This window comes from Lytechinus variegatus, chromosome 9 (assembly GCF_018143015.1).
Source record: "Lytechinus variegatus isolate NC3 chromosome 9, Lvar_3.0, whole genome shotgun sequence".
Lineage (NCBI taxonomy): Eukaryota > Metazoa > Echinodermata > Echinoidea > Temnopleuroida > Toxopneustidae > Lytechinus > Lytechinus variegatus.
In genome coordinates, this window is record NC_054748.1 from 21,898,518 (window position 1) to 21,914,561 (window position 16,044).

Consider the following 16,044-nt stretch of genomic DNA (forward strand, 5'->3'; position numbering starts at 1 on the left):
TTATCATAGTTATATTAGCACGATTGATTTACTACTTTTACTTAGAAAACATTACTGCAACTGAAATATTTCATTCAATAAAAAGTGTTGAAACAAATAAGCATACGTACTTGCAGTGGAATACAATTGCGGAATTATTCATGACTTTCATTAGCCTTTTGTTCATCGATTTTTGTTATTATTATTATCATTTTCCAGGCTAAAATGGAATGCGAGAGCCAGATCTCAGAATCTCCTCTGGAATGGCCTGAAGAGCTGAATTGCGATACGTTACCCTCATACAATCCCGAGAGAAAAACACCGAAATGTATTCATTATGAGCCACCAAAACCAGGTAAAAACTTCCATAAATAAACTACAATGCTAGTACTATATTGTTTTGAATCAACATCAGGCCTTTTAGACTGTGATTATATTGCTTGGTGTTTTTTATTATATCTTAGATAGGTTATATAGTGAATACTGATTGACTTTAAGCTAATTTTGGTGTTATTAACATCAGTTTTTTTAACCTGTGTTTTTTTTTTGTTATGATGATGACAGATTGATGTAAATTTCGAGAGAAGGTAACAGTATTTCATTATTTCCCATCACACATTCTGTGTCTGAATGTCACCAAATCTTTCTAAAGGGCAACTAAAAATAAAACGATGGTACACAGCAAAAACTGTGGTGTTAACCGGTGTACATAGAGGACCACACCAGTTATTTTACACCGATGTTAAATTTGTGGTGTTCGTTTTACACCTATAGGTGTTATTACAACACCTATGGTTGTTACATTTACAGTCTTTGGTGTTATGTTCAATCTCTAGGGTGTTATTTTGACACATGAGGGTGTGGTCCTCTATTAACACCAATGGGTGTCAGTTTTAACACCACAGTTTTTACAGTGTAAGATAGTATAATCTTTCTCTGAAAACGTGCTGTCTCTATAAAGCTTTCTCTATCTTATTTCAGGGTTTATTTTGAACGTTTATTTCCAAGTTTTATTGAAGAGATATGCATTTCAAAACTTCAATTCACCCTCTCCTCGATACGCCTTTTCTTCAATCCTATTTTTTGTGACACGGTCCCACAAATGAAACCGATTCCAAACCGATCATTGGTAATAACGTAATAACTTTGATCGGTCTGGAGCCGGTTTCGCCGATGTTACTGTGGCATTATTCCGATACGTCATTTCAAATATGCCATTAGCATACAACTTGACTTTGGGGACCACTCGGAGTGTATATAACTCGTAAGAGAACGAGAATGATTGGCATGGAGCAGGAGTGCGGGCGTGGAGGGATATCTTGCCCCGCTGTGCCCCGGACGTCACTCACGAGTACCCCTTTTGTGCCGCCAGGGAAGAAAACGCAACCTAATCGGTATAAAATCGGCAGAACGTGTTTATTTAAAGGCAGTAAAGAGTGCCACATCGATTGTACTGCTGGTGGGAAATTGTCGAAATGGAAAGGTTAAAACATCAAGAAAAGTGTTACAAAATAACGGTCACATAAATTATCGCCGCTGCAGTTGGCGAATCTGAACAGTTTGGATGTATGGCCTTTGTCAATGGTTTGATAATAGTGGGTTTTCTTCCGCGGGAGGTGGAAGCCGCCCACAAGACTTGTTTAGGGGTAAAGGCTTACCCATATAGAAGACTCTTCACACCTCCGCTACCATTGTTCCAGGCCATTGTTTGATGGTGCAGAAACAGTAATCATATTTGTGTTATTGCGTGAATGATTCATTTCCTATTTCTTTATGAAGTGTGTATACATTATTGTATTTCAATATAAAACATGTGAATTGGCAAAGGAAAATATTAATGGTGAGATATCTTAAAAGACATATGTGGAAAAGGTGCAAATATAATTCAATATAATTCGTTTGTTTTTGTTCTTTTTCAACCTTGGGGTAACTTTTCCAGTAACTATACTAAATCAGAAAATGTTGTATTACATTAGCTTCTCAGTATAAACATGATAAAGAATAAGTATTAGATATTCTATTTTAACGGACGTCGTAAACATATGAATCTCGGTTACTCTGTTATGCATTATCAGATCATCTCTGCTCTCGACAAAATAATCAAACAATAATAGAGTTAAATAATGATAAAAATCATAGCAAAATACACTAAATCTTTAATCAACCTACGATTTCATTATTCTAATATACATTATAATAATGTCGCTCAGGGTAGGAATGATAATGTCCTTTTTAAAAAAGGTTTGAATAATAATATGCTTGACCGACTAACATTACAAATGTGTTTTACGTATAAATGAATGTTGATATACGTTGACAAGTTGGTTTTAATCTGAACTTTAAAATAATGTGTGTGTTGTAAGAGTATTTCACATTCGAATACTAAAATCATACGGTTCTTCGTGTTCATTCCTAAATTTTCTCCCAAAGCATTTTGTAGACTACACAAAGAGATAGGACCATGTAGCACGTATCATCCTTTCTGGTACTTCGACCGAGTGGCAAAAACCTGCCAGACTTTCACTTATGGCGGGTGCCTTGGCAACAAGAATCGATTCGAAACCAAGGAGGCTTGTATCCGTACCTGTGGGCAAGGTATTTGTTTGTGTAAACGACCCCTTACCGTGCCAGTCCATCATCGCCATTCATTTGATACCTTTTCCATTCGCTCCCTAATGCTGCGCTCTGATTGGCCTACCATAGGTCATCCGCGTGACCAGTCACGCTAGTGGCGCCTCGTTACGGTGCACCTCCAATCCATCAATCCATTTCATTGTTTCACGCTTGTTCTGGTTTCATTTTTCATTTCACATCATCTAACTTTATGTGTACATAGGTGGCATAAGAGCTGCTTACGTCATCTTCCAAACTTTTGCCTAACTTAAGCTTTTCTCTCATTGTCTAACTCATTTTTGAAAAGGTCACCGGAAAAATTACTCCACTCTGTTGCTCATCATCCTTTTTTATTTTCCTTTCATGATTATTATTTTTTCATTTTATTTCTTGTTTTCTGCTCTTCCACCCGTCATTCTGGCACAATCACATCATTTCACAACAGTTAACTCATACAGATTGATGGTGATTGGCTCTTTCTATTTCATCACGTGACTCATGTTACCACAGTGACGTCACCATGCACTCTTTTTTTATCATCCTTGTCTGTCTTCTTTTATTTCCTGTGTGTTCTCACATCAACGCCCTTTTCAGCTTCAATTCAAATTATAGCTTCCACGTTCTTGCTTCGCACGAATTGATTAACTATACTATCAGACTATAATCATGATAATGAAAAATGATGAATAAAGTACACAGAAATGATTTTAAAGGAGTGGAATGTCGATTAAAATGGATGAAGGTTGCATAATCACGTTGGACAAAAGTTTTATTATGATTCTAGACGAAAAATATGGAAACAGAGTTTTTGAACTCTAGAATATTGAATATTTCGAAATCTAATTATAAATGTAAACTCGGTGCACCATTCATTATTCCACTATTTGTGAAAATGAAATAATTCAATTTGATTGATTGAATACGAAGATGTGTCAATATTCTTGGTCCCGCAAGCCAAACAATTTCATCTGTGCATAGTTCATTCATATTTAATTTGTAATTACGTTTTAATTGATTACTTTATTACCCTTTTTTCATGTGACTCATGCATGCCATGATTGCGCCGATCACAGTATTATTCTTCCAAAGCCTTCGTCATCATCCCTTGGTAGTAGTTTGTTTCTTTCTTCTCTGTATTTTATATTTCATTTCCATTTCTCCCATCCCTCCCTCCCCCCCCCCCTCACTCTTTCCTCTATTTAGTCTCTCTTTCTAATATACAATCCTTTTTCTGTAATCTTATATACCTTCCATTCGCCCCCCCCCCCTTCACTCTGTCTCTCTCTCTCTAGCTTTCCTGCCCCCCCCTTCTCTCCCTCTCTCTCTATCTTTAACTTCTGTTGTATCTTTCCCTATGTTTCCCCACTTTTACTTTTCTACCCTTTTTAATTATCTCCCCGCCCTTTTTGGTATTCTCCTATTTATCGTTATCAAATTGTTAAGTTGTAAAAATTATTCTCCTTTGATACCAAACATTTTTCCTCCCCAATCTCTCACGTTTTCTATGTATTTCACCAAACACTTTCCATTTTGCAAATCATTTATGTCTTATTAACTTGACTAAAGACCGTCCCATCGCCATTACGTGGTTTATAAGGTCTTCAACTCTTGATTTTATGTGTTTCTCTTCACCGATCGCTTTAGGCACTTTCTAACACCCTTTTTCTGACTCATGACATACGCAATTCATCTTAATTCGCAGACTTGCAGACGTCTCTTAGTCTATTAAAAAATATTATAATCCCAGTATCAAATTATAGTTTTAATTTACTATACGTTCAAAATTCCTTCCCCTTGAGCCCGTATGTGTTTGCTTTCAGTCTCTCCAAATATTCATTTTTTTTCTCTTCTCATGCATACGCACAATCTTCTTTAAACTCCACAAATGCGTCATATTTTCTTTCGCACTTTCCAGAGTCGTTTATATGCCTTGTCATCTTATTCATGCGTATATTGAATTTGGAATTTCCATAAACTTCATAAATGCGTCATGTATAATTGTTCGTGCTTTCATTTTCACCATTTTTTCCATCATCTATGTTTGTTCCAAGTATGTATGGTTTGATGGTTTGTTCACCATGTGCCATCCTAATCTTTTTCATCCTTTCATTTTCTTTTTTCTCTTTTTTTTCATTTTATTTTCATTACAATTACGCAATCCGAATAATCATCAAGCTCTCACTGAATAGTCCAGACATTGAATAGTCCAGACATTCATGCCATTGATTTTTTAAACATTTCATTTCTTCCATGTTTTACAAAGCTGTATCACTTCATTCGTCTTCACCGTCGCCTGTTTTGTTTATCATATTTCGCTACTTTATAAATTTGTGCTTAATTTGTCACATTTCTTTTCAGTTCTTTTGTGTATTTTCTTTGTTTTATCATTTTTAACTGAAAATCTCTCACTATGTTCCATTCATTAAAAGTGGCGTACTATTCATTTTCTGATATAATATTATTCATTTTCCTTTATGATAACTAACTTGTGTCATTCGATGAAATGTTTAATGGATAAATAACGAATTAGTATTTTATACATATATTGAGTCCACAGAAAATATTTCTTAGTAATTGAAATCAGTTATACATGTACGTCTTATGCAATGTATGTGCAAGTTAAAGTATACTCATTCCTAGTTAAAATGGTGCAACTGTTATTATAGCAATATTGACTATTTTTACTTACTTTTTACTAGAATGTAAATGCGACCAGACATATCAGCTGCACCCAGCTGACTACTGATTAGTCAATTTGACTAGTTTGTTTTAGAGTGTACGCATGCTCTACTGCCATCCCATGACAAAATCTGTGAAATGAGTTTCTTCATAAAATTTGTCATTTTATGTGGAAATGTATATACACTCTAAAAAATGAAGTGCTAATTTAGCTCTTAAAGAGCGTGTATAGTGACTGCACTTCGGAGTGCTGATTTTTCTCGTTCAAATTTAAACTAGACAAATCAGCACTCAGAAGTGCAGTCACTATACACGCTCTTTAAGAGCTAAATTAGCACTTCATTTTTTAGAGTGTAGTTACTTACTTTAGAAACTTTTGTATTTTCAGAACTTGGAGGCTATGTGATTCAAATTGATTTAGCATCATATAGAGCATACACAAAATATCCCAAAGGTTAAGTCAATTTTGAAAATTAGAGATTAGATGGCACTGTAGACTTCTAATCATTTAAAAACGGTTTGATTTTCTTTGATCCTCTCCGATCAATTAGAAAGCACCATAGCACCTGGTATGTTAAGCACCACCCTAGATATCACCTCCAACGAGGCGACCACTCCCCCGCCCCTCCCTCGAGTCCTGGAGCGTCCCATGGACCAGACTGTCTTCGAAGGGGAGACCGTCACCCTGAACTGCTTTGCATCGGGCGCACTGGAGTATGCGTGGAGGAGGATAGCAGGGCCAATGCCGGAACATAAGTATGATTGAAATATATTGTTTGTTGTCGTCGTCGTTCTTATTTTCTTTCTTCCTTCCTTCTTCCTCTTCTTTTTCTTCTTCTTCTTCATTTTCGTTATTTTCTTCTTCTACTTCTTCTTCATTTTCTTCTTTTTCTTTTCTTCTTCTTGCCGTCGTCGTTGTTTGTATACTCTCACAGGCCCAAATTATTGTCCAATTGTCACGAATCCTTCACTCTTGGCAAAAAAGGGGTTTCTTAAACTGAAAGCATGTAAAGGGTTCTATGCTTGTCCCGTATTGGGACCCAGTTTAAAGGTTCTCTAGAAAGGTCTGTTACCTTAAACACCCAATTTGAAAACTTTTGGTTTCTGTATAAAGGTTATTAAGGTTCCTTAGCACGTAAATAATCTTTTTGGGAACCTTTTTTCTCGAGAGTTCCCGAACTGCGGAATGAAAGGGTTCCAATTCGGACCTTGTTTTTCTAAGAGTTTGGTACATGAGCCATCATTGTTGTTGTGGGGTTTTGTTAAAATGATGATATTTTGTTAATATATTGTGTAATTCATTACCTAAAGAACAAAGTATCATTATGGAAAGCATATGGGTGTTCCCTATGTGCGGTATTATATAGAGCTAGAGCAAAGGAAATTTATTGATATTTTCAAATATCCGGTTCGATTTCATTTCACCTAATTTCCTTGAATCTCTGTAATAGATATGATTCAATAATACTCAATTTATTAATATGATTTCTTGTTATTAGATTCCTGATGAAACTTGATTATTGCCCAAAACGATTTATTTCTTGTTATTAAGAAATCTAGGATGCAATGAATGTTGTAATCCGATGCCTAAATGTTTCAAGTAGAGACAATATAATACGGTAGAGGGAAAAGGAAGCGGGAATGGTATAGAGAAAATATATGGGTTGGGTGACTCGAGAATACCCCTATTATCCAATCAAGAAAGATAATGATTTCACCTGTACATTATCTTACCCCTATCCCCTTCAAAATATCCCGATGCCACTCCTGCTTCAATAAAATTGAGCCAACAGAGGGCGGAATATTAAGTTCCGAAACGAGAAATTGTAAAAGTATGATTTTAATTATCCTGCAACATATCTGATTTATATCTTACTGATGATTCGAGCAAGATGTTCGGGCAAGGGGCGCATGAAGACCGAAAGGTGAGAGCGGACAGCGATCATTAGATGTAATACATCGGAAATAAAATCAAACCTGATCAAGTCTGCAACATACTCTGAAATGTTTTAAAGCGAGATTGGAGTTTTAAGAATAAAAATATGAATTATCATAAGCCCCAGCTATGTATTCCCTTTCGGGATGAGCCCCTACAAAAATTTAAGATATCTTTATTTTATTATCAATCTAAATTTACCTTGATCCCTCGAAAAGCTGTTTAAGCTGTTCTATCAAATGCCGCTGGTCTAAAGATTTAATCAAAGAGTCATAAAATACATTTAACAGCATCACACATTGGACTACCTAACGTGGTTACACAATCCAATTGTGTATTATGTTCTTTTTACGGGAATTTCAAATTGACAAACAAGATCATTCTGATCATTAAATTTCCAAACTCCCGACCGGGACTATTTATGCCTTCCTCTTTCTCCACACAACTTCCCGAGTCTCATGCTCAGCGCAATCGCATGACCAGTACGTGATCTTAAAACATTCTAAGAACAAACAAGGTTCAAACCTCAAAAATCAACTCTATAACGATTAATGTCAGGCGAATTAAGATTGACAACGATGGCGGTTGCCCGTAGGTCTTGACGGAAATTTGGTGAAATCTGAGACGGGATTATATTTCATTCCTTTTCCTCCTTTTGTCAAATCAAGGGTAGGAATCGTGTAACGAGGACGCCTCGAGAGGACTATTAGTCATTCCCGAAAAGTTGAATGATTTGTTTTTAATAGGGGGTTAGAGAAGTCTAATTACTTCGCTGTCCGATGATGGAATAAGAATATTTGGCATTGTATCTGTGCATGTGTCACTATGAATATGGAGAGACTGAGTGTTTTGCCGGAGGGGGAAATTGATGAGACATGTATATTTGTCTCACGGTCTTGTCAGCTTGTCATCTGCATCTATCAGGGGTTTTATTCCACTCACCCCTACCCTACACCCAAACTCTACCCCTTCCTTCCCTCACCTCCCCCTTCTCTCTCTCACACACACATACACATATGCACACACGAACTTTCTTCCTCTCCTCTTCTTTCTTTCTGATACAAAAGGGTTGTAAAAACTGAAATTAGAGACTAAAATGATTACCACACATATACCCAAACACACATACTTTCCTTATCCCTTTCACTCTCCTTCATCCATTACCTCCCACCCCTCCCCCCTTCTTGCATTTGGATTTATCTCTCTAATATTTTCGATTTGCAATATTGATAGGCCTAAATCTAAACCTTAAAAATTCATTCTGATATTTTATCTCTATAATAAACACATGTCATCTATTTATTTCATTTTTTTAGGTTATTGTTCCCTTCCCTATTTATAAAAACTCACCCTCCCAATTTGTTCCCACTTTATCCCCCTCTCTATCATTGTATTCATTTGCCCCCCCCCCCTCCCTTCTCTCTCTCTCCCCCCTCCCTTCTCTCTCTCCCTCTATCTCGCTCTACATCTTTAGGGACGCACCATTAGATATTTAGGGGGCTGGAAGTTTTTCCCCCCAATTTTTTTTTTTTGCTATGTGAGCAAATAAAAATTGGCTTACCATCAGAGTAAAAAAAATGGTCCACTGACAAATCATCTGAAAGGGAAAAATTGTCTCAAAGGAATATGGAAAAACAAACTTTACTCAAGGATGAAAGAAAAAAAATGCATCAACCCAAACTTCCAGTCCCCCCCCCCCCCGGTATGTCTCTCTCGATGACTCTCCCCCCCCCCCCCATATACATACATTTTAATAAGGTGAATGCCAGGCCGCGATACCGTAGGACTTATATTGAATAAATCCATTTCCTATAAGGAATGATCTCGTTCTCGTGTTGATAATTTCCGAATAGTCCAGTGGGAGTTACAACTGGAAATATAAGTTTAGGCTTGGGGGAGTGGTGAGGATGTAGAGTTATGAAATAGTAAAATATCATATCGACGGGAAGCAGTTTGTTCTGAACAAAAGCATACACCAAGAATATTGGCAAACTGTTGTTACCTAGAAAACTTTATTGAGCCACAAGAGGTATGACTTTATGTCCTCAAACAAGGGACCAAGAATTGAATAGAAATGTATGTTCTTTTTACTCGTCTTATGTGCGTTAACCTGTTGTATAAAAGTTGATGTTAATTCCTGCATGTACGATTTATTTTCTTCCAATATACCTTAGATGTCTTCTTTATTATCTTCTCCTTTTTCTTCTTTTTCTTTCCTCTTCTTCTTCTTCTTCTTTCTCCTCTTCCTCTTCTTCTTCTCCTCCTTTTTCTTCTTCTTCTCCTTCTTTTTCTTCTTTTTTTTCTTTCTATTTCTTCGTTTTTTTTCTATTTCTTCTTCTTTTTCTTAATTCTCCTTTTTATTCTCCTTCTCCTCCTCCTCATTCTCCTTCTCCCCTCTCATTTCCTTCTCCGTTTCTCTCTTTTCAGATTCAATTTGCATGGTGTTTATGTTACTTTCATGAATACCGTTCCTGTTGCTTGTCATGCAGTTATGGTCTACACAAAACTTTTTACTTCTTTCTTCATCTTGTTTTCTCACTTCACATTTAGAATCCTTGCCGAAGAATATAGCAGAGAGGGCGCTATACTGATAATAGCAGACATGATGCCAGAGGATGCGGGATTATACATGTGTATCGCCGAGAACCAGGCGGGGGTAGAGGAGAGCGTTGCTTCGATTACAGTTCTAGGTATATCTTTGTTTCACCCATCGTCGAAATCAAATGCCCATTTCATAAAACATGTCATAATAACAAGTTTGAATTAACAGTTTAAAGCTACCGAAGTCACTTAATTTGATTGGCTGTTGGTAATCTCGTTAAATAATGATGTATTTATCAGTATAGCAAGTCTCCACACTGTGAAAACTGCGGTGTTAAAACTGACACCAATTGGTGTTATTAGATGACCACACCCTGAGGTGTTAAAATTACACCCTAGAGATTAAACATAACACCAAAGAGTGTAAATGTAACAACAATGTGTTGTAATAACACCTATAGGTGTAAAACTAACACCACCAATTTAACACCTGTGTAAAATAACTGGTGTGGTCCTCTCCTCTATGTACACCGATTAACACCACAATTTTTGCTGTGCATGAAACGGGACAAAGTCTAAGACGATGATGATGATACACATCATTTATTTTGCTCCACATTTCTGTTAAAGACACTCCTAAGAAAGAGACATTTTCTTGCATTACTATGATGAAGATGATAAAGCTAAAGAAAGAACAGGAGAGAGGTGATATAGTCAACCAAAACGAACACGAAAATTCAGTATTGGTGAATAAATAAATATTAAAGACATAAACCATGAATGGATAAATAAAAGAAATCTAATATTGATTGATGAATTGTGTTGTCAAAGTCTTTGGGTACATCACTGATACGCCTCTGTGCCATTGGCTCTTGGTATTCACGCATATTCTTACTACCATGAATACCAGCATGGACTTATTTTAAATGTCTGGGTTATATTTTTTTTCTTTTGTCATCATCTTTCGCTTTTTTGTGACATGATTTCTTGTTAGTGATTGACCGATTTCAATGTTGTTTTTTTTGGGGGGGGGTCTTTCAATTTGAATAAGACTGACGTGGACATAACTAAAATGAAAACATTCTAGTAAAAAAATGTTGGCATTTTCTCTTTAGTATCATTAAGCTGCAACAATTTGAACCTTTCGAAATATCGAGATAGTTACAGCTCCCATAATTCGTATTATTGCCACAAGATTCCGTTTTTCAAGTAGATTTTGATTTATCTTGATTGAACCTCGTGTATCTTTCATTCTTCCCAGTCCCTCCAAGGATCGTGAAGTTTCCGGAGAGCGCCCTCATCATTCAAGGAGAGACATTAGAGCTGAAATGTGAATTTTCAGGGGTTCCCCCTCCCAAGGTTTACTGGGAGAGGGAGGATGGTCAATTCGTTTCACAAAGGTGAGAACTCAGTTAACTTTTAGAGTTAGGAGCTGTAGGACAACCTGCATTATGGGGTAGGGATGTCACACAACATTTTCCTTGTCACTGTCCTTAATTAACACTTTAAAAACAAGATGATTATAAGAGCAGATTGGAAGAAAAATTTAAACAAGTGTAGCATTGAAAATATCATCGAAGTTGCATGTGACATAAGGATGTTATACTATAAGTTAATACATGAGATTTCAGTTAAGTTTTGTGGGAATTATAGGGCCCACTTTGTGGAGGTTATTGTAAAAGAAACATCTAGGAAAGATTGTCACTCCTTTCTCCCACCTCTTGGTTATTCATGTAATGTTTCAGTTTTTATGTAAGAAATGTTAGCTAGCACAAGTTTTTTTTTAAAGAGAGAACTTTTTGATGCATTTTCTTTGAATAATCCGACGTCGTATTTCCATCAGGGTAAACGGTACTGAATCCACCGTCATCATCAGCGAGATCAATGACATCCAAAGCGGTATGAGATTCACCTGCGTCGGGCGGAACGAAGCCGGGCTCGACAAGCGGTTCATTGACGTCGAAGTGAGAGGTAAGATGCGAGAGGAATAGTTAAAGTCTATTTTTAGTTTCGGTAAATCCCCAAGTCATGAAAGTGAATGTCACTATTCTAAGTCATATTACTAGATAATATGAATGCATGTGCCCTCAATTGTTTATGATAATTATGAAGGATATAAACCAAAAGTGTTTTTATATTGTTTAAGTTTGACATCAAAATTTTTTTATTTCCTTTCATTTCATTTATTTCGACATTAACAGCAATGTAAATACATTTTGTACATCTCTACGTAATAATGAAAAAGGTACAATTTAAATTACACTGAAATAAAACAATACAATGTATTGGTAAAGCAGTTGCATAATTATCAATGATCATGTAACTTTAAAGTTGTCATGTGAAGGAAACATTGTGAAGCAAAGCTTGTGATACAGGTTCCTATAGTATGTATAAGGGTAGATAATAGAATCATTTATCATAATTTTAATATAAATAAAAAGTATTTATTTATAATATTTAATATAAATAAAAAGTATTTCGGTCGGCCTCAAGACCACTCAATGGTGTTATTCCATTGACGAGTGGATACCATGCGCGACCATGGGGTCTCGAAAAGCACCCTAAACACGTATTTTCCATATTCTGAAAATGCACCCCTTAACAAGTATTGGCGTCTCAAACCCTACCCTTAACAAGTATTGAAAACAAAACGATACTTATGGCAAGTATTCTCTGAAATGACCCCCTAAACAAGTACAGCGATATATTTTTGTCACGGGTCCGTCGGTCGTTGGTTTTACCTTTACGCACCACTTGGTTTCGTACGGCCCAGCTTCCACAACTCGCACAAATCGGCTCGCAAAAAGGACATCGTTTTTAAGACATTTTAATGTTGTTTTATTACCCCCTCAAATTTGACCCTAAACACGTAACTTTTCTAACGAAATAGACACCCTTTTTTCATTATTTTCGTGTTTTTGACACCTTTGTGTCTGGAAAAAGACATCCTTTTTACGTGTTTCTTTGGTCACGCATGGTATCCACTCGTCAATGTAAGTCCCCCCCCCCCCGGATTAAGCGTAGATAATGGTATGATTGTTCATAATTTTAATTGAAATATAAAGTATTCCGATCGGGCTCCAGACCATTTAATGGTGTGATTCAAAATACTGTCATAATGTTTAACAGTTGAGTTATGCCGTTAATTTAGTACTTTCAACCATTTTCCCAATAAAAAAAAAACTATTCGAACATTATCTTAGACTTCCACCGGTCATGCCGGTACTGTATTTTCGACTACTACAATTTAAGCGATGTTTTGATATGTTGGTTCCATTTTATATTGAGAAATGCGTTTATACCAGAAATACTAGTGATAGTTTTTTACGTCGGAGACATAAGTTGTTTTACTTTTATATTTCTATTGTAAATATTGTCCATAAAGATTAGCTCATTTCTTAGATCGCTTGATTTTTCCATCGCATTTTTCAGCTTTGTCCCAATATGATATATTATATCCTTTTTTCTGACTTAATGAATCAAACTTTGAATAAATAAATAAATAAGTAAGTAAATAAATGAATATATAAATAAATTACAGCCCATTTCAAGGCGTATTTCTGCTTTTTTACTCTTTAGTTGACTGTCGTCACAGTAAGAATAATAAATCAAATTTTATTAAAACGAAATGAAATTTAATTTTTCTGTAGAACGAGATAGTAAAGGCGGAGCTCTTCTTGATGGCAATCGTTCCAGCAACGGATCTGTGAACAATGAATCAAGTAATTACCCCCCAAAGAATGCTCCTTCTGATGGCATGAACGCTACCGCACGCCATGGTCTTGGTTTTCCTTTACATTATTTTGATAAAATTGGTCGTTAAAACGTTGGTCTATATTGCGATGCGGCCAAGTCTGCCTACGCACGGAATATTTCTCCAGAGCATGCATGTGATCGCCTCTTGGCTGGGGTACGCATGTCATTCCATTGTTCTAAAAAAAATTGTCTTGTTTCTGAATGACACGTTATTCTAAATCATAATTATACCGTATGCCCTCGATTTTTTTAAATATAGTTCCACCGTATTTCACCGCGTTCGCACGCAACCGAACGCTGAACGAAGGCGAAACGGCAGACTTCCTGTGCCAAGCAGAAGGTACACGGCCATTGACGATATCGTGGTACAAGGATGGCAGTCCGGTAAATATAAATATACTGTGAGAACTGCGGTGTAAAAAATATATGTATACCAGGTAGTTTCCCTAGAGAATCACGCCCCGAGGGGTTAAATTTGAACTTAAGAGATTGAAGTAACATAATTGATTTTTAAAGCAACAACTAAATGTGTTTGAATAGCCACATAGGAATTATTTCGTCATGTTTGTTGTGTTTCTTTGGATGCACCATGTGTGGCAGCTTCACATTGACGTATTTGCTATTACGAAAGAGACAATAAATTTATTCATCTGGACTTAATTTTATGAATTGGAGAATAGTTTCACGTTCGATCTGGGTCGATTCTTCAGCTCGTCTGAATTGATGAATAGATGCGTTTTCTCTTTCGTAATTTGACTTTGTTCCTGGATCAATCAAAACATTAAGAAGAATACTCATTTCAGAAAAGAACAGTCTACCTTCCAACCTTCCGCCAATGCTTCTGCATTTATATATATACTTATATCTCTATCCTCATTTCTTACTCTTTCTAGGCCTCAGCACATGGTGAACCGTCAATACTGTCCACAAATTTAATATTCATTTTCTTGGTTTAAATTTGTTAGCTTGTTCCAGACGGTTCCCGAACAATGTTCTTCGAGAACGGGACGGGTTTTCATATCACGTCGACCACGCCCAGCGACACTGGACGGTACACCTGCTCGGCGTCCAACTCTGTGGGTCAGATCGTGGATGATGTATACTTCCAAGTTATTGGTAAGCATGACAAGTCTCGTGGCTGACAGAGTGAAGGGCGTTTTGATTTTTGGCGTAGGTCAATTCTTAGTGGGGGCATAGATTGGGGGCCAGGAAGTAGGGAGTTGCACGCTGCTGAACCATCAGCCGCGCCGTATATGCGAATTGAAAATCACCCTTCTGCCAGCCAGGTTGGCATTGCCTCACTAACTACGGGGGGGGGGGGCAGTCTGCCCCCCTGACGAGTCACAACCCATGCAAAGGACGTATCCCTGCCCCCTCCCCTGACGAGCTTGAAAACCTCCCCCCCCCCTGACGAACTTGAATACCTATTTTGCCCCCCCCCCCCCCTGACGAGCTTGAAGACCTTTTTTTTTGCTTGTCAAATTTATTTTCTGGTACGATTGAAGACCTTTTCATTGAATACTTTTTTTTGCTTGTCAAATTTTTCAGCGGACGGTTTTGCCCCCCCCCCCCCCCACCGTGGAAAATCCTAGGTACGCTACTGTATTGCCTGTTGGTAACATAATTTTGGTGTATAGAATTTAAAAAAAACGAAGAACACTAAGGGCAAAATGGAAAACACGGAATAATTACATGTTATATTGAATAGGAACTTTACTAGAAATATGAATTTTATCGGTAGACGATTTATCAAATTTGACATTGTTGTTTTCAGTCATGAATCAAATATCCATTTGATAACATTTTATGTTTTCTTTTTTTTTTCTCCAGCCGCAGCAGCGTTGCCACGAATCGTCGAGCGCCCGTCCAATGCAACCGTCTACATCGGACAATCGACCCGGTTCCAATGCCAAGGTGCCGGTGATCCGGCTCCGACGGTTAGCTGGCTTGTTGACGGTTTCACGATCGGTGTCCCGCCCCTTGACCGTGACATGCGTTATACGTTCAACGGAACCGACTTGGTGATCACGCACGTGAATGTCCGTGACGCTGGGAAGTACACGTGTCTTGTCTCATCACCTCACGGCATTGAACGAGCCAGTGCGCACCTGTTTATTAGAGGTAAGTTTTAAGAGCTTCAGAACTATACTGACTGAGGACTCTTTGTGAAAAATGGAAAATTTCGACTATGTTTGCACTCATTCTTCTTCCGTGGATTCTATTTACGGAACCATAATTTATTTATTTTTCTTATAAGTGAACCCCCTTTAAAACATATCATATAGTGTTAATATTGTAACTGATCGTGTTAATGGTGGTGATGCTTGGGTCTTTCGTGTTGACGAGAGCGATTGTGGTGATGAGGAAGTTTAGAATGATAATGATGAGGATGATTATGATGATGACGATGAAGATGATGATGACGATCTTCATAATGAGGGTTATGATGATAATGATGGTGATAATGACACTGATATTGATGATGATAACGACGATGTCCATAACGACGATGTCCATGATGATGATGTCAATAAATGTTA

General features: G+C 37.1%; 1 protein-coding gene across 1 annotated transcript in view; it reads left to right on the forward strand.

Moving 5' to 3' along the window:
- The first annotated feature begins 202 nt into the window (after positions 1-202).
- Positions 203-16,044, forward strand: part of LOC121421380 (hemicentin-1-like) — a 30,191-nt gene continuing 14,349 nt past the window's right edge. Inside the window, exons 1-9 of the mRNA XM_041616077.1 lie at positions 203-334; positions 2,410-2,574; positions 5,823-6,027; positions 9,758-9,897; positions 11,010-11,148; positions 11,592-11,719; positions 13,764-13,888; positions 14,470-14,620; positions 15,335-15,625. Of these exons, the coding sequence (XP_041472011.1) occupies positions 205-334; positions 2,410-2,574; positions 5,823-6,027; positions 9,758-9,897; positions 11,010-11,148; positions 11,592-11,719; positions 13,764-13,888; positions 14,470-14,620; positions 15,335-15,625 (1,474 nt within the window). The 5' untranslated portion in view covers positions 203-204. The remainder of the gene's footprint in view (positions 335-2,409; positions 2,575-5,822; positions 6,028-9,757; positions 9,898-11,009; positions 11,149-11,591; positions 11,720-13,763; positions 13,889-14,469; positions 14,621-15,334; positions 15,626-16,044) is intronic.